At 36.2% G+C, this 18,819-nt stretch overlaps 3 protein-coding genes across 4 annotated transcripts; 1 reads left to right on the top strand and 2 right to left on the bottom strand.

Annotated features, from left to right (window-relative positions):
• The first annotated feature begins 493 nt into the window (after positions 1-493).
• Positions 494-9,224, top strand: LOC121253295 (CBL-interacting serine/threonine-protein kinase 24-like). The gene is given in 15 exon segments (XM_041153323.1): positions 494-683; positions 1,323-1,568; positions 3,161-3,223; positions 3,352-3,423; positions 3,656-3,763; positions 3,867-3,941; positions 4,045-4,098; positions 5,293-5,418; positions 5,804-5,893; positions 6,408-6,530; positions 7,393-7,496; positions 7,498-7,507; positions 8,010-8,066; positions 8,160-8,234; positions 8,781-9,224. Coding segments are annotated over 14 exon segments (1,203 nt in total). The 5' UTR covers positions 494-683; positions 1,323-1,403; the 3' UTR covers positions 8,862-9,224.
• A 1,207-nt stretch (positions 9,225-10,431) lies between these two features.
• LOC121253297 (EPIDERMAL PATTERNING FACTOR-like protein 8) lies at positions 10,432-11,421 on the bottom strand. 2 transcript variants are annotated; one of them, XM_041153326.1, is made up of 3 exons: positions 11,205-11,421; positions 11,027-11,129; positions 10,432-10,878 (listed from the first exon to the last, which is right to left on the bottom strand). In XM_041153326.1, the coding sequence occupies exons 1-3, from the start codon at positions 11,268-11,270 to the stop codon at positions 10,649-10,651; spliced, it is 399 nt and encodes a 132-aa protein (XP_041009260.1). In that variant the 5' UTR covers positions 11,271-11,421; the 3' UTR covers positions 10,432-10,648. The 2 variants fall into 2 exon arrangements, with proteins under 2 accessions (XP_041009260.1, XP_041009259.1); XM_041153325.1 differs by having other exon boundaries at positions 11,027-11,416.
• Positions 11,422-14,477: 3,056 nt separating this feature from the next.
• Positions 14,478-18,127, bottom strand: LOC121253294 (EIN3-binding F-box protein 1-like). The gene is made up of 2 exons (XM_041153322.1): positions 17,790-18,127; positions 14,478-17,153 (listed from the first exon to the last, which is right to left on the bottom strand). Exons 1-2 carry the CDS (start codon positions 17,812-17,814, stop codon positions 15,244-15,246), a joined length of 1,935 nt encoding a protein of 644 aa, XP_041009256.1. The 5' UTR covers positions 17,815-18,127; the 3' UTR covers positions 14,478-15,243.
• Between the last annotated feature and the right edge of the window lie 692 nt (positions 18,128-18,819).

Here is an 18,819-nt window from a genome sequence, read left to right as displayed (position 1 = left end):
GTCTATACTCGGTCAAGAGTATCGGACTAATAATATTTCTTGTAAATGTAGTTAGACATATCATATAACACAAATGGTGCTTCCAATTATATAACACAATAAATAAATAAAATAGAACTAAGAGATTTTTGTGATTAAAGGAACAAAAAGAAAATCATAAATCTATGTTTATTTGTTTGGAAAAATACATATATGTTTATTCCCAAAACTCTCATTATTATTGTCCTTTTTCTTTTATTTTTTGATTTCATCATTAAAGTTATATCGCTTCACTAATATATATATATATATATATATGTTTATTTCAATCTTAACAAAAGATAATAATAACTTAATTTTAAATTAGAGACAAATTAAATGATAATTATGATATTTGGACAGTCTGGAACAACGAGATAGAAAGTACATTAATTTGCATGTCAATTTCAACCAATCAATAAATATTTAAAACTTGGAGCGTCACGCTATAACCCAAAGCCAAGCCAAAGTCCTTTTGCGTGTTGCGTTTGTGTTGTGAGCAGCCGATTCATGGACCTTTCATTTTCACATGAACTACTCCGACTCTTTCACGTAATTCCCTCTCTCTGTCTGTCTCGAAGCTGACCAAAGGAACCCCAAACTCCATCGCCAGCTACTGACAACCCGATTCTCCGGGGAAAGACCTCTGAACTTCTTATTGTTTGGTAAGACTCTCGCGGGGACTTCATTCGTGTTGTTCGCATTGACTGCCGTAGATATCTGGAGTTTTCGTTTTTTTTTTTTTTCCTCTTTTCCTTCGATCATCCTCATCAGACGAGGGTTTATATATGCTTTCCTTTCTGTACTAACTGGCGTTAGTTTCTTATAAGCATGGGAATTTCACTGACATAATTGAGCGTGCACGTTATTTCGTCCATTTTCTTTTCTTTTCCCTGTTTTACTCATCAATTCAAAACAGAGACGTCAAATTTGTTTTATGATTTTTTCCGAGTTTATGTGATTTTTAGCTTTGTTAACACACTCCAGTTAATTCCCAACAAATGTAAGTTGATATCAGAGTAGAGCCAGAAACTAATCCCAGAAATGAAAAGAACTTAAATATGCAAAAGATCTAAAATACCTTTGATGATCATGATCAGAAATGCAACCGTCACCATAAATGAGGATCATATTTCCAACAGTTGTAATTACTGATGGACCAAGACCGCACGTATCGATAGACATAAATGTTATTTATTTACTCATGAGTTGACAGATCTGCTGAGAAAATCATAATTATACTTAGCAATAAAACACTAGGAAATGCCCACATCCGGAACAGATGTTTTGTCGCTTTTGCACAGATTCGATGTTCTTTATGCTTTGCTAGGTTTAAACGGAGAAGAACTTGAGTAACGTTTGTGGGCAATGAGCTTGGTGAGGACATGAAGAAAGTATCAAGAAAAGTCGGGAAGTATGAGGTTGGCCAAACCATCGGTGAGGGAACTTTCGCCAAGGTTAAGTTTGCACGGAACACAGAGACCGGCGAGAGTGTGGCCATGAAAGTCTTGGCAAGGACCACCATTCTGAAGCACAAAATGGTTGATCAGGTACCTAATTGTTTCATAAATCCTTGATGGAGTCATATATATATAGCGCGTGTAAGGGAGTTTATTTGACAAGCATCCATCTTAATAACAGTAATATCGTCTAATTACTGAATTGGTAATCTGTCGGAATTCTTAGCTTACTAAACCATATTTCTGGTTGCTAATGATTTTTACGTTTGTGGTACTTTCTGCCCCTTTTTCTTCCTATTCGAGTGGCCAAGTTGAAATTGATCCCGGTTGCCTAGAGCAGCGTATATTCACTGAGATAGTGCCCGAAATTAAATGGTTAAATACAGAGAGTGAGACACTGCATGTGAGCCCCTATTCTCTATGGACACAGGAACCCATATATTGTGTCTGTCTCTCTGAATCTGATCAACTAATTCGGTAGATATTCGGAGATCTCAATCCAGATTCTTTTTCTCGTTCACATACACTGCCTGTTGACTCTCAATGGATTCATTACAGCGACTTATGGTTTCTGCATTAAATTTTCTGGATTAAAGCAGCAGCTGGTTGCAGCAAGCTGGGTTTTTTTTTTTTTGGAATATCGATTTCAGGCTTGATGGAATTGAAATTTGACCTTCTTTCTTTGTTTGTTGTGAAATTCTTTACCATTTGTATGTATCGCAATCCAACTGATGTGAAACGGTGCCTTCAGTTCTACTTTCCAGCTCACAATTCCAATCAGATAAAGTCAGCCTGGCATATATGTGCTCTGTGTGCAATGCTAAGAAAATGAGGCAGAACGTACCATAAGGTCTATTAAAGATAATAAAAAGCCCTTTGGCATATTCTACTCATTTTTTTTTTTTTTTTAAAACTCCGGATTTATTATGATAGTTTGGTAACCAAGATCCCACATTGCTTGTGATATAAAGAAGTTCTTGTGGCTTATAATGATTCTAAAGAGCTCCAATTGTAACCTTGACTAGTTATTTTGAATTATAAGTCCAAATGTTGCTTGAACTTTCCTGGGGTAATTGCGTTGTTTGATTGTAAGAGTTTTTATTTCATGTATGCAGCTTGCCAGCATAAGTATTGACTGGCAAGATGCTCTTAACCTTTTCCTAACAACTTTCTCATACTACCATGCTTTCCTCTCTATTACTAATCTACCTTCATATTTCTTGTCCTGAGTTATGAATCTATTCCAGTACTCATTGTCATATAGGTGAGTATTCAGGAAGGTGACCCACGAGGGAACATATTTGACAGTGACGGGATCATGAAAACATTAGATTAAGTAGAACCTGGATCTCTCTCTCTCTCTCTCTCTCTCTCTCTCTCTCAATTGTCTGGTTCCATTTGGTGCATGACACCTTGTCCTTGGAGATGGGCAGGAAAAGGCAAAGCAGTGGTTAAACTTGATGCAAGGTTTGACTCAGCTTTTTGTTGAACTAAACAAAGCCTTTGTCCCAACTACATGGGCCCCTGACATCAGTCTTGTTTAAACTGTCACCATATTATACTCTAATGTGCTTTTAGTATGTGTTTATATGGTATAATGATAATAATGATGGAGTTGGTTTTCCACTTCCTGCTCCTCTGTGTAGATGATTTGGCTAACCTTTTCATGAACTGGGTTTCAGATTAAAAGAGAGATATCGATAATGAAGATTGTTGGGCATCCCTATATAGTAAGGCTGCATGAGGTATGCTTGTAGTCTTTAAAATATGATGCCTACTGATGTTATGACATTCCTCTACTTTTATTACATGTTATTTATGGTATTGATAGCTCTCCCTTTTCTCTCCTCTCATCTCCATTATCAATTTGAAGGTTTTGGCTAGCACGACAAAGATATATATAATTCTCGAGTTTGTAACTGGAGGACGGCTATTTGATAAAATTGTAAGGTTTCTCTTGTTCTTATGTTCATAAGGAATGAAAGTTCATATAATTAGGTTGCTTGGCAAATTTGAAGCAAGACAATATTCGCGTCACCAAATCTTTTTTTAAGCCTTCCAATTTCTCGACTTTCTCTAATCAAATACTTTCCATATGGCATAACCTTTTATGCTTTCCTTACACATATCTTTTTATGCAGGATATGTGCATTTTTACACTTGATTTTGATTCGTAGGTTCACCAGGGAAAGCTTCCTGAAAATGAATGCAGGCGATACTTTCAACAGCTTATAGATGCAGTTGCTCATTGCCACAATAAGGGTGTGTACCATAGAGACCTAAAGGTACCTTCAATAGTTCATCTGGACTTGTTTTTCCATCAATTGTAACTTCATGATATATCATTTCTGGTTGACATATCCTTCCTTCTTTCCTCATGACGCACAGCCTGAAAATCTTCTTCTTGATGCATGTGGAAATATTAAGGTTTCAGACTTTGGACTGAGTGCTTTGCCCCAGGAAGTGAGCATGTTTGCATTAATTACCCAAAAAGTTTAAACTATGCACATATTTCTCTTAGTCATTACTCAGTCTCTCTCAACCGCACGCTTATGTTTATGAGCAGGGGATTGGCCTTCTCCGCACAACATGTGGAACCCCAAACTATGTTGCACCAGAGGTAAATCCAATTTTTAGATTAACAATAAATGTTGAAAGTGCCTCCTATGCTTTGCTATTTCATCGGACTCTTTCACAAATTTGTTTTAGTTGACTTAAGTCATTGTGTTTGCTAATTGCTATATCCTTTCATTTTAACAGTCTTGGACAGATAGACAAAATCTACTGTGGAGGCGTATGTATATATTTGTAAAATAACCACACATCATCTTTCCAATGAGAATCAGTAGTAATTTTTGCTTAAAATTTGAAAGAGATTTATATTTATTTTATTTTATTTAAGTTAGGGTTTTACGTGGATCACTTGAGGCTTTCTCTAACTTATGTGAATGGGAATGCATATGATTTTGGAAGTACCTGCGTGGGTAAATTCTCCACATTCTGCCAAAGAATTTGTAAAATTAAACCTGGAAATTCTTTGGTAAAAATTGAAGGTAATTTGAATGCCCATTCCCATAATCTTGAGAACATATGTGATATTTTTTAGGTGAATTAATCTTTTTAAGGTAAAGTACCCTAACTTTCTTGCCCCTCAGAATGGTGGTCTATTAGTTGACTGGTTTTGAACTTTTGATCAATAACTTTATCTATTCTTGAAGAAATAAGACAACTATACTTATGGGAGAAAAACAAGTTCTGTTGCTTAGTATATGGTTACTCATACTGGAACTCACTAAATGTGCATGTTACTGAATTGTTTATTTTCTGTACATTCATCCATCTAGCTGAATGCTAATAAAAATACTTAAAAAGAAAATCTTCCCCGGAAATTTTGAATATTTCAACAAAATGAGCTGCATCAGAAGCTGGAAAAGATCCTTTTTAACTTGCTGAAGGATCTTATAGTCTGGACCTCTAGTTGCTTTCTACTTGGTCTTTTGCCCAATTTATTTGCTGTGTGACACTTATCATAGTCACCCTTCATTCCTTTACTTTTCCTCATTGTTGTCTCACTGCTTAATTGTATCTTTCTTTAAATAGTTTTTGGAATTATAATTATTATGGTATTTGTTGAATTTCATGTGTGCAACTGTGATTACTTTAAAAAATTCTCTAGTTTTTCTTTGCATCTGCCACAAGTTTGCATATCCTAGAATTTAGGTGGTTCAATTTCTTCATTTGTTTATTTTCATATGAGAGGGATTATATACTTATTTTTTATTTCACATGCTTACATTGAATAATTGCCTAACAGGTGCTCAGAAACCAGGGTTATGATGGTGCAGCTTCTGATGTATGGTCATGTGGAGTCATCCTCTATGTTTTATTGACTGGTTATCTGCCATTTGATGAGACAAACCTTCCAACTCTTTACAAAAAGGTCTCCTGCCATAATTTTACTCAGGATTAATTCAATAGATTTGAATTAAGTTGCCCACGTTCAAAAATGTATCCTGCTATATTTATACAATCAACAGCATTTAGTGCCCACACTTTCAACATATTTGTTTCCCTCAGTATTAAGTTGTGTACGTATATGTATGTCACAAGGGCTGTCTTGTCCCCACCTCTTTTCCTGTGTACTGGCTTAAGTTGTCCTCGGGAGGTTGCCGATCATAAGTGTAACCTATAAAGACACTACGGCATGCCTTCCTTCTCATGTACAGGGCTTAGCTACTAAAGCCTCCTATTTTTTCTTTTATTACTCAGAAGACTTCACGTGAATCACGATAACATTTGTTACTACTCTTGTGGTTGATGTGTAGATAAATGCAGCAGAATTTTCTTGCCCGTTTTGGTTTTGTTTCGGGGTGAAGTCATTGATACATAAGATACTTGATCCCAATCCTAAAACAGTAAGTATTTTGTTGACCATCTTCAGATCCTACAATCAGTACTATGTTTCATTATCTGCAGAAAACAGAATTGGTATTTTTATTTTATGCGTACATTTGTAAATATGATAAATCTTTTAGGAAATCCATTGGTGCTAATTTCTTCTCAGTGGTCTGATTCACTTGATGGGTAAGGTTTGCAATAACTTTTGGTATCTAGTAGATAATGGTTTTCATTTCAAACATGTTTTCCTACTATTGGGATCTGTTAGATGGTGATTCTTTCTTACAATCGACTTAGGTGATTGGTCTAATGCCTGTTATGCAGTAATAGTGATAACTCTAAGATTTGAATACTCGTTGAGCTACTTTGTGTTATTTGCTTCTTACTCCAAGAATATGTAATGCTGGGTATTACTAAATGAACAAAAGGAAAAAATTCCTTGGTATCATATTAATGCTTTAAGTCAACATGGTGGTGAATGGGTGAAGAGTGTTGCCACTTAAATTTATTTATGAAACTCATTTAATGCAGCGCATTCAGATTGAAGGAATAAGAAAAGATCCATGGTTTCGGAAAAACTATGTTCCTGTAAAGCATAGAGAAGTTGAGGAAGTGAATTTGGATGATGTTTGTGCAGTTTTTGATGATATTCAGGTCTGCTATTGCTTCTCTTTTGCTATGTACTCTTTCTTGCTTAATTAAGAGATTTCTATCAGAACTTAAGAGAGTTGTGTTTTTATAATTTAAGTACTAAAATATATAGTAGTTTATCAAGTTTATAATATTTTATTGATAATTGTACTAAGTTCAGAGTACTAAACTTTAGCTTTGGGCCTTTGGAGACTGTTATGCATTTACATTTCCTTCTACTTATGCTTAGCAACTATCGGTACATTACAGGATAACTATGTTGCTGAGAAGTTAGAAAATCATGAAGCGGGTCCTTCGATGATGAATGCATTCAAAATGATTACCCTATCGCAGGGGTTGAATTTATCGGTGTTGTTTGACAGGGGGCAGGTAGGATTATCATTCCAGATTTTATGTGACCATGTGTCTCAAATTGAAGTCCTTGACTAGTTCTCTAATTCTACCATTCCATGGGTCCATTGTGCCTTTGGTTCCAGCATAATAGCTATACCAATGTTAAAACCTTAAAAGTAAGCCTTACTGATTCTGATCTTTCTACAGAATATTCTTGACTTGAAGTGCAGACAGCTTTCTCTGTATTTTGCCGAGTTTTCAGATAATTTAGATTGTCAAATGTGCACTGTATATTCTGATGGATGGTATAATTACAGAATACCAATGATTCTATGAAGCCAAATGGTCATGATTTTATTTACTTGTTTCAAATCTTGTATACATTTTGGGTTCCCTATTTTTCTTTTTCACTGAAGACTAGATTTTGGAAAAAGTGAGAGCTGTGGCTGCTTGTTGCTAGACTATAACCATGAATGACTAAATATGAAAGTTTAAAAGTGCCTTTCTCTTGGACGTCATTGTTCTCTGGCAGGATTATGTTAAGCGGCAAACTCGTTTTGTTTCTCGCAAACCAGCAAAATTTATTACCTCAACTATTGAAGCTGTTGCAGAATCGATGAGTCTCAAGGTTCATACACAATTTCAAGGTATGGTCCGTAATGTCTATCTTCATATAGATTTCCTAAGCTTAAATGCACGTATACTGCGTCTCAGCCAACGATTCTATCACGGCCATCTTAAGCAGCCTTTGACCCTGCTTATTTTATAATTATAATTTTCTCATGCTCTGGGCTCTTTAAGCCAATAAAAGATAACCCTGAGTGGTAGCTCAGCTGGTCCGGCCTTAGGTTTATTCCCCAATAGTCACCAGTTCGAGTCCCCTTAGGGCCACTAGAGGTTTATGTGGTCGTTAACTTCAAGATCCCATGGGATTAGTTGAGGTGCGTGCAAGCTGGCCCGGACACATGTTGTTGACAAACTAGTGTCCAGTCAATATGAGGGTTACTCATATTTATCTTAGGATTTGCAAAAGAAATACAATGGATAAAAAGCGCATACTGCTAATTCTAGTTCCATTAACTTTTTTTCCCTCTCTTTAAAGTTGACTGTGCTTTGATTTTTATTTTCATTAACACAATTTCCCCACAGACAAGGCTTGAAGGAGCATCTGCAAATAAGGCTGGACAATTTGCTGTGGTCTTGGATGTAATTTCCCAGAATTTCTTTTTTACATCATTGTTTCTATTATATAGTATTTTTTGTTTTTTGGGTAGCAACAAGCCTTGATTTTGTATATAGGTTTTTGAAGTTGCACCATCTCTTTTCATGGTAGATGTTCGAAAGGCTGCTGGGGATACCCTTGAATATCACAAGGTTAGCTTCTACTTGTATCTATAAATTCACATATCTGATTCCCCGTGTTTCTATCCATTTTATTATGCTCTATTGGCCACATTTATTATGAGATACATTTTGTCTTTTCTCTTGATCTCAATCATCTTTTGGGTCCCTTTAGCGCCTTCAACATTAAACATGTACCTAAGCTGTTGTTGGTGCAGATATTGGCCTTTATTGCATCTGAGACAGTTTCTGACTAGACTTCAACCATCTTGCCTGGTTTTTCTCAATCGATGCTACCTCTACTAGTGACTTAATACCATTAGACGTTGTTCTTTACTTTCATTACTTGCCACTTGTCAATTTCAACATCATTTCCGCTAGGCTTAAATTTCTACCTCTTGTTTCTTGGTGTCGATTGGACAACTAGCCATCAGTGATGGATATATGGAGTTCTACAAGTTGGAGACATTTGGTTTATTTTGTTAGGGCCCAATGGTGCAAAACCTGCGCAAATTCAACTTCTGATCCTTTTGTATGTCTATCAATTATATGGTAACATCTTGTTGGCTCTTTTTGTAGTTTTACAAGGATTTATGTGCCAAACTAGACAATATCATTTGGAAACCAACGGATGGTGTGGCTAGCCAAAGTCTGTATTAGAACAATGACTTGCTGATCCAGTTTCATGGGTGTGATGCTACTCCCTAAGCAGATCAACAAAGGGTGGCCATTCCTTTTTGTGGCAAAACAGGAAAATCTTGCTTTTACAGGGCCCCCATATCTTGTCAATTATGGTGCACTCGTTACTTTAGAGATCAGACTATAAGATGAATTACAAAATGAGAATGTATCAATAAATTGTGTAGTTTCTTTCCCCACTGTTACACTTGAGGAGACTTGCAATGCTTGTATTTAGAGGCTTGTGTAAATCAGGAAGGTCGTTTCAACATGATAGGAGCTATTTTGTTATATAAGATTGAATTTCTTAATTACACAACATTTGAACTTAATCATCTTTACCACTAACATAACCATGCAATACACATCATTTACAAATATACAACGTGGATTCCGACAATGCAACACGGTGTAGTTGACTCTCATGTCGATTCGAATTAACCATCTTTTCTGAGGAGGTAAATCTTTGTCCGTTAGGCAAAAGCATAGCAAGTTGCATAAGATTTAATCATTTGTACAAAGATTTGTCAATTTAATTTTTGTAAGTTCATATGATTGAGCAACTCATTGTTAATATGAAATTATTATTATTTCAAGAATGGATTTATTTCATTTTTAAAATAATCAATTAATTACGCCCCTCATGAATACGCTCTACTTAATTAAAAAAAAAAAGGCTAAACCAGACGTGTAACATTAAATATAGTTTGATGATAAATTCGATCTCAACTTGTAATTGAATAAAAAATAGACAAACTGAGCTCAAATAGTTACTTAAATACTCATTCAACTCGGCTCATACAACCCTATTCTCCATGCATCTCCACTTAGATTTCACTCGCCAACTTTTTTGAGAGGTCACTGGCCTACCTTTTGAGCCACAGGACTGGCTGATACATAAGCAACGTTCAGATAATCATACATTTAAACATACTTAATCGACAGTAGCATATGCTTTCCAAAGGTATTTTTTTTCAGTTGAAAGTCATGCTAACTCCTATGCATATATCCAGGCTTCTCCCTTTTAACATTAATTCAAAAAAAATTCTACTCATCATCCTCACACCACACCACATAATTTTTTTTTCCTTTTATCAAATGTGTGGTGTATGGATGATAAGTAGAAGACTTTAATTAGTATAGGAAGAATAAAACAAAAAAAAAAAAAATGAGGCATATCCTTTTATTTTATTTTCAATGGTGGAAAAGGGAAGAGCTAACTGAACTTGCCCTTTAGAATTTCATCTTTTGCTGTTTCTGGTTGAATCAGGGTGCTTACATTTGCACCTATTCAGTACATTTGGTGAGTGATTTGGTGAATTTTCTGAAAAAAAAGGAGGGCTGGGGGGGGGGGGGGGGGGGGGGGGGGGGGGATGATCAAGGTCCTAGCCTCGTGCAAATTTCTCAGAAGAAAGTGAGAATCCGTGAAGAACATGGTAACAAATGATTTCTGGATAGCTCTGTCGGCTTGTGGCCAATTAACTCACGTGGAGAACTGACTCTTCTTTAAATGAAGCCAAAATCACACTGAGTACTGCATGTTCTAATTATGTTCCATCAACTTCACTCTTTAAGAAACCAACAAATTAAAAAATACAAAACATTGTTTTTCTTAATTACCAAGAGCTATAATAGACAATCTCACAGAGATTAGCACTAAAATCCCTGAGCCGAGAGAGAGAGAGAGAGAGAGAGTAATGAGAGAGTGGAGGGGGAGTCTGTACCAGCTACAGTATACATAGGAATGACTCAGATTAGCCTATAAAAATTCAAGGTTGGAAAAACTTATCTTTACATTTGCACTTCCATGAGAGAAGATAATAGTTCTCATCTGGCTGAGACGATACATTGAAATCAGTCTTGTGGTGTGGAGATGCAATTAAAGCAGCTGTGCAGGGCCGGCAACTCAAGCACTTGTTCACACACCGAGGAGGCCTTGAACCCAAAACTAATTTCATTTGCTTCAGACGCTCTATGTCTCTTGGTAACATTGACGCAGCTGCCAGAGGAGAGACAAAAGCAAGATATAGCAATTAAAGCTTATTGCAATATATTTATTATAAGCTGTGACAGTAAATGCACTTATTATGAGGTATTTCACCAGTGCAGTGTCTCAGCTTAAATGCAATGATTTGATCTTTTCTTACCTGATTTAGAAGAAAAGAATTCGAGAGAAAAGAAAAGCATCACAATAACTGCAATCTTTAACCCATTTAGGTCTCTTCTTGAAGGAGCCATCAATCCTTCCTTCTTCAAATAAAATAAAGGAACATGAAAATTTGCAGAGGAGTTTGGGAGTTTGTTTGAAGTGGAAGCGATACATACAATGGTACTGCAAACAGTGGAGGTGATGGTGGGTCTTGTTTTGTTTGTTTGTTTTGATTTGCTCATCACTACACTGCACTGCGCCTAGCTATCTTGAGCTTCCCAATAGATCAATAACTTGGTTTTGAAATTTCTATGGAGAAACAGTAGCTCTGACTTTCGGTTTTCAGTGTGGATGACAGAAGTCACTGTTTAACCCCATCTTTTGATGCCTGACTGGACAATCCCTTGTCACCTTTACGAATTATTGGAGTACACTTTTTTGTCATCACACAAGATGAGGCTACGCTACATTGCTTTAAATTTTAATCAATGTTCCCACTCCTGTTTGTTTTTTCTTCAAGGAAGGAAGGCTATGAGTCAATGATCTCTTGCTACAGTTTTTTACTTGATTTATGATAGATCAACGGATAAAGGGAGCACCTCTCTCGGCTGTTTGGCACTAGTCAATGATCTTTTTGCTGAGAACACAACTCTTTTCGTATATTTTCAATTTATTTTTTAATTATTATTTTACTACTATTTTCGAACTATTTTATTACTATTTATGACCTCGTTTGGATTCAAAAATGAGTTGAGATGAATTGTAAATAATAATGAGATTAGTTGTAAATAGTAGTAAGATTTGTGAGTTAAAATTGATGAATAATAGTAAATAATAATGAGATGAGTTGAGATGGATTGTGAATCCAAACTGGACCTATCAATTACTTATTATATATTTCGAAGATAAATGATAGTTACAAACACCATGCAATTCCTTTAATAAAAATGAGTAAATATAAGATTTATATAAAAAAATATATATATAATTTTTTAATGATAGACTTATTTTTTTTTCAAAAGGATTAAGTGATTCACTCCACAATTAGATAAGCTATGATTAAGGTGTATGATTGGAAGATAATAAGACCATCTAAAAGCAGTTTCTGGTGCCTTTGCCCTTTGGTACTTTGTGCATGCAGTGGCATAGATCTTGTACAATAGGACTCACTAAATGCCATAAAGCTATAGAATGGACGAGCAGTGTTGTTTCACTGTCTGAGCCTGTGATCAAACCATAAGAAGAAGAAGAAGAAGTTTTTCCTTTTTTTCAGAGAGAAATAAGAAGAAGAAGTTTCTCAAGTAGTCAGGTAAAAACGTCAAAAGGAATTGAGTGATCGAGTACTATTGCATTGACTAATTGAGGAGATGCATTTCTAGTCAAGGGTCCTCACGTTTGCACCATGTAGGTGATACTTCCCTACCCAGTTCCCTATCTTTACTTGATTTTTAAAACCCTATTCTAAGACGGGAATTATTTCATCAATTTTTTTCTCCAATTTTTTTTTTTTTTTTTTTGGCAAAAAAAGAAAACAGTTTATCTAAAGGATTGGTTTATGTTGCTTTGAATTTTGAGCTGAATTGAATTTTTTATGAATAGTAACAAATTGAATAGATGGAGTGAGTTATGTGGAGTCTATCTAAAATGAGTTTAGATATATTTGAATGTTAAGATGAGTTTAGTATTATTTATGAGAACTTGAAAAAGGTTGTGAGTCCAACATATAAAGATATGTTGAATTGAAAAAAATTGTGAATCTCACGTGTAAAGAAATTTTGAGTTGAGATAAGTTTAATAATTTGAGAGTTGGGTGTTTGAATGTTAGATTCAATTTAAAATTAGACTGAACTAAATTAATCTTAATTGAATCTTACAATCAAACGGGACCTTAAACTCTTATTTTAAGTCATCACCCAACCAATTCCTAAAAGAACCCTATTATAAGAGATTTCACACATATTAAGTTATATATTATCTATCTAACAAATATAAGCATGTGCCACAGAGATTAGTGACATGCAAAGAAAGCTGGTTTGCAATTTGCATTTTGTGGAATATCTTATAATATTCTTTTTTGAAAAAAAAAAAAAAAAAAAAGAAAGAAAGAAAAGGGGGTTGACACGCAAAGAGCCTGGATCTGGCACCAGGTCGGTCTCAGATTTCAGAAATCAGAAGAAGCACATGGAGGTAGGCTGAGGAAGGTGATGTTATTATTAATGATATGAAAGCTAGAGCCAAGGCCCAGCTACTACCCTACCACTACTGAATTATTTCATGCATCACTTTTTCTGTTTAATAAAAGCAAATATTTATACACCAGTACTCGAACACCGACAAGCTGCACACCACCTCAGACAAGTGTTTTTTTTTTAAAAGGAAAATGTTTTATCTCCCGCTTGGGGTTCCGCTGGGGTTTAATAGGGTATTTTATGTGTTTTTTTAAATTTTTTTTATATAAATTTTTTTAACAGTTTTAAATATTTTAAAAAAATAAAAAAAAATCATAATATTATTAAAAAATATTTTTTTAATTATGAAGTAAAATAAAAAAAATATTTTTATAATTTTTTATTTTATTTCGTGATTAAAAAAGTATTTTTTAATGTTTTTTTTTTTACTTTCTTATTAAGAAAGTGTATTTTTAATTATATTCTAAATTTATTTTATTTTTTAAAAATATTAAAAAATTTATATGAAAAGTAAGTTAAAAAAATACATGTAAAACAATACTACACCCAGGGGAACTCCCAGCGGGGCTGTAGCATTGTCATGTTTTTAAAGAAGGCTCATTGGGATTTGAGAATTTGTTGAGCCCATTTCAACTATATTTATTAGTTATAAAAATTGGGATAAGATGTTTTAAATCAATTTATTTTATCTGGTAATTATAATTTTTTTAAATTTTTATATAAAAAATTTATATATAAAATTTTAACTCATTTCATCTCAACTCATTATCCAAAGCACATCTAATGAAATTATTTTTTGTAATTTTTTTGGTGTAAAAGATGTATAGATTGATTTGAATGTAAAAATCGATATTATCCGTAAACATAACATTAAATACTATATAGTATAAGGTGTGAGCCAATTTGAGCCAAGTCACAAGCTCCCTGTTTCTTTGGCAGTGTTCATGTTGCAGCAGATCTCCTAATGTTGAATAGAAAATATTTGCTCAATAAACCCAGAGGAAAAGGCTCACAGAAGAGCGTCCTACTGGCAGTCATGAGATATCCCCAAAAATCTTTGTCATCCAAGTTCTCAGATTTTTCACCCTAATGTAATAATTTCAAACAAAAAACACTCGTTCACTCCAAGCAACAGTTAAACGTGTTCATCTCTCATTAATAGGATGCGAGATGCTGTCTTCTGATAGCAGCAGATGTTAGAGATGCTATATTGCTAATAGCAGATAACGTAGTAATTGTTTAGCAAGTAATAACTATAACAACAACGCAGTAATTGCAAGCTTAGAGAAGAAAAAAACATAGAAGTTGCAAAGTACAATATACAAGCAGGGGGAACCTGGAAACTAAGGACAGAAATGTGATGTAAAAAAAAAAAAAACAACCAACAAGGTTGTCATGGCAGACCCGATATGAACTCTGCCACCACCACTTCAGTCCATTAATCCCAAGTTACCCATACTTAGAACCAGCCCAAAGCAACCACACGCTAATGAAAGGGAGAAAACAAGGATCCCAAACATGTGCAGGAACCTTAAAAGACTCGACAAACTAACATTGACTGACAACAGACTTTGTGAGACTGGAAATATTGAAAAGCTTAACACTATCAAAGACGAGTGAACAAGCTAAAACACTGGGCCTTCAAACATCCAGCAAAACAAAACCAGTAGCCAGTGGGTACACCCTTAAAGCAGGACTTGGTAACTGTATTCTCGGGGAACCACGGCCATAAAAGCAGCAGCCTCCCTTCAATGGTAAGCTATATATGTGAAACAAGCTTTCCATTGTCGAGAAAGCCTGCAAAAAATGGACCAACAAGTGATCCGCCATGGTCCCCTGAAAAATAACCAAGCCACTAAGCTACCGGCACCCCACTGCTGTCGGCTAAAAACGTATGCTGAATGCTGCTACCCGTGTGAGTTGAGTGTACAAGCTTTATGCATCTACTATCCGTAAGTTCTTGGATTTCCTAATCCGATTCTATATCCACCTCTAAGGTCCCAACATGCATATGCTCCATCCCCGATTAAGAGAGAATATCGCATCTCCACAAGCTCTCCACAAGCAGTTCAACGGTGCTACTGCTGATTGAATTGCAGTGTTGAAGATTCAGCCCCATCAGGGTCTTCCCTAGTTTATCCAAGAAAGACATGCTCTTGTTTGACACTTCAGAACATCCCGACAATGAAAGGACCTGCAAATTGAGCTGCTCTGCACAAGAAAGCACTTCGATGCCACAATCAGTGATTGCACACTTTGAGACATCTAGATCATTGAGTAACAGGCAATTGTCAGCAATTGCCACCAAGCTCGCATCAGTAATCTTCCTGCATCCATCAAGATTCAGCAGTTCAAGGGTTCCCCCATGTAGCCTAGTCAAGGCCAAAATTACTTCATCCGTCAAATTCAAGCAGCTGCTAAGTATCACCTTGACAAGTCCTGCATCGCAGCTCTCTAGAAGAGGGAGAAGCCCAGAATCCGTTATTCCATGAAGCCCAGTCAGGTCTACGTGCTGAATTCCAGGGCACAACTTACCCATCATGGCCAGACTAGCACTACCAAACCCAGGGCAATTTCGAATGGACAAAGATCGAAGAGATGTGCAGGGAGAGGGTACAGGAAACCCCATAGGCACATCCCTAATTCCCAAGCACTTCACTAGGGTAAGAGACTTCAACTTGGTTCCACAGTTTGAGAGGGCGCCAATAACCCCTAGTTGGGAGACCCTGTTACACTCTTCCAATTGCAGGCTCTCCAGTGATCCTGCAGCTTTAGCAAAAGCTACCAACCCATCGTTGGATACAAAGCAGCATTTGCGAAGGCACATCTGCTTCAGGTTGATGCATCCCTTGCCAATGGCTTCAAGACTCACATCTGTTACCCCCCGACAAGAAGTAACTGACAAAGATGCCAGTTTTTGTAGACCCTGAGCAATACCCATGACCCAAAAGCCCTTCTCACTCACATTTTGTAGACCACCAAGGACTAGATTTGTAATGGCTTGGCCATAGTGCCCAATAACGGCAAGGGAGAAATCTGTGATGTTCAAGGACTGCAGCTTTACCTTTGACAGCACAAGAGCTGATGACAAGAGACTTGATATTCCATGATCCCTAACAAGGGGGCAGTCTTTGACAGAGACAGACTGCAGCTTGGTGCAAAACCTTCCAATAGCTTGCAAGCCCTCATTCCCAATATTTGAACATGATTCGATATTCAACGCAATCAAATTAGGGCAGTTCTCTGCAATTGCAATCAACCCCTTGTTAGATATTGAGGGACAGTGGCAAAGGTCAAGCTTCTCCAACAAATGACATCCTCTAGCAATCTCAGATAGGCCATCATCCCCTACAGAAAAAGTATTCCACAAAGAAAGAACCTTGAGAGAAGGGCAACCGTGGGCAACAGCAGAGAGGCCAAGGTCAGTGACTCCACAAGGAGAATTGCTTCCTCGGATGGACAGCTTTCCGAGCCCCCCACGGCCCCTGGTTCCAACTGCAATTGCTGCAAGTCTTATATCAGTAGCTTTCTTCCCGTCCAAACACCTGCTAAGGTAACCATCACTTTCAAGATTTTGATCTTCATCACTAGTGACCATATCAACCTCATTAGAAGCAGACACCTCCTTGCAATTTTCAGCCTTACGGATGTTACTCAGAAGCATAAGCCAACGCTTGGAGACGCAAGCACAGGAGCTCCTTTCTTTGCCTTCGGGTAGGCGTCTGAATATCTCAAATAGACATTCCTCAGGAAGAACTTCAATGGAAGGTTTCTTATCCTGCTCAAACTCATTTCCTCCAAAGTCGAATGGGGTACCAATCCGAGCCCGCTTGCTAGGAGGGCAGTACATATCCACATGGGGACCAATTGAGAACAAGCGACCCAAATCCACAGGATTTGAGTAAAAAGAGCCCCCAGGACAGAATTCATCTTCACCTGAAAACCCAGTGAAAAAACCGATATCAGCTAAAACTGTCCCCCTTTTCGGTCAAGCACACAAAATTGTTTACAACTAAGAAAATCTAGCGATTTCCCTGCCAAACGGTTTCTTCCATGCTATTACTAAAAGAAGATCTAAGCTTCCCTTACTAAGAAAATTATGATATCCGCGATTTTTTTCCAAAAATAATTTTGAATTAGGATCTAAAGTGCAATCTATCATAGCTGTTTAAGTTTTCTATAAGAAAACATCGATCTTGCTTTACCTAAACGTCTCCTACTTGTTCCGGTGGGAGAAAGAAACATTTATAAAAAAGAAAAAAAAAAGAACGAATCATTACTCAAAAACAGACTTCCCAAAGGGCCAAAAGATGAAGAAATACAACCAATCAACCAAAATTTTAGGCTTCAACTCTTAATTATACATCCAAACAATTTTTCTCCTAGTCGGTTAATGATCCAAACCATTCCCAGATCAAAGATATAGTCAAGATCTCAAGCTATGTCAGAAACCAACGCTTACCCACTAATATCAAACAAAAATAAAGAATACCCATAAAGCCAAATCCGCCAAGAACTAATCAACCAAAGAAGCAGAAGAAAAGAAAAATCAAGAGACCCAGGAAAACTTACCACGGTAATTGACGAGGGTAGACATGAGCAAACACTTTCAATCCCCAGGAATCCCAATCCAAACCGAGCCTCAGAGCAAAACCCAATACTCAGACCAAAAAGAAACACAACTACTGGTACAAAAACAAGGCTGAAGAGCATTTGAAACCCTAACAAGTAGGGAAAAAAAAAGAAGGAAGAAGGAATAGAAGGAGCCTTGGGACTAAAATGTATGTGCGTGTATCTGTATATAATTCACTCACATAATGGCAAAAAGCCAATATATATATTGGAAAGTGGGGAAAAAAAGTTGTCACATTCAGAGGCTCATCAGGTACATTAATATTGCTTTTTTGTTTACATGCAAAGTGCAATGTATCTTCCTTCCCAAACCGCTCTCAGGCCCCAGGTCAAACCGCCACTCAGCATTCGCAGAGCCAGAAAGCGAATTCCCGGAATTGCCCTTTCTTTCCTTCTCCTTTTTCCAATTAATTTTTTTCTTTTACAAGTCATTAGAGTAATTGCGCGTGCATTTACACATAATATATGGATGACATGATTGCAGTGCTGATACGGGTGTAATTGATTCGAGATGAGTTGATCTCTTGGATTATCGAATCAACTTTGATATAAATAATTCGAGCTCAAGTTTGGGAGTTTATGAGCAAAGCCGACTTTCGAGTCATTTTTCACGTTTTGTTTGGATTTTTAAAAAATATTTTTTATTTATTTTAAATAAAATTCAATAATTAAAATTACTAAATTACTAAAAACAATCTTAAACTTTATGAAATTTGTAATACTAATATATAAATTTACATGAGACTTGCTTATCTTGAAATTATAAATATCATTTCTCGTATTAAATTATAAGATTACAATACGTAACTGATCAATATTTATCTCATTGAGCAATTCTACATATAACTGTGAAGTGCGTAAATGCCACGTAATCGTTTTGAAAAAAAGTAGGGTCCACTACTAAAAAATTAAATTTTCTCATATGGATTCCATATTTTATTCAATTTTTTTCAAAACAATTACGTGACAG

This window comes from Juglans microcarpa x Juglans regia, chromosome 2S, assembly GCF_004785595.1.
Source record: "Juglans microcarpa x Juglans regia isolate MS1-56 chromosome 2S, Jm3101_v1.0, whole genome shotgun sequence".
Classification (NCBI taxonomy): domain Eukaryota; kingdom Viridiplantae; phylum Streptophyta; class Magnoliopsida; order Fagales; family Juglandaceae; genus Juglans; species Juglans microcarpa x Juglans regia.
The sequence above is the reverse complement of the archived record's forward strand: the minus strand, read 5'-3'. Positions and strand labels throughout refer to the sequence as shown.

Bases quoted from the DNA above. Each gene is read 5' to 3' on its own strand.
- LOC121253297 (XM_041153325.1), bottom strand. From the start codon at position 11,270: ATGAGCAAATCAAAACAAACAAACAAAACAAGACCCACCATCACCTCC. The intron at 10,879-11,026 runs GTAAGAAAAGAT...CTCCTCTGGCAG, and splicing joins ATTCTTTTCTTCTAAATCAG to CTGCGTCAATGTTACCAAGA.
- LOC121253294 (XM_041153322.1), bottom strand. From the start codon at position 17,814: ATGTCTACCCTCGTCAATTACCGTG. The intron at 17,154-17,789 runs GTAAGTTTTCCT...CTGGGTTTTCAG, and splicing joins TACCCTCGTCAATTACCGTG to GTGAAGATGAATTCTGTCCT.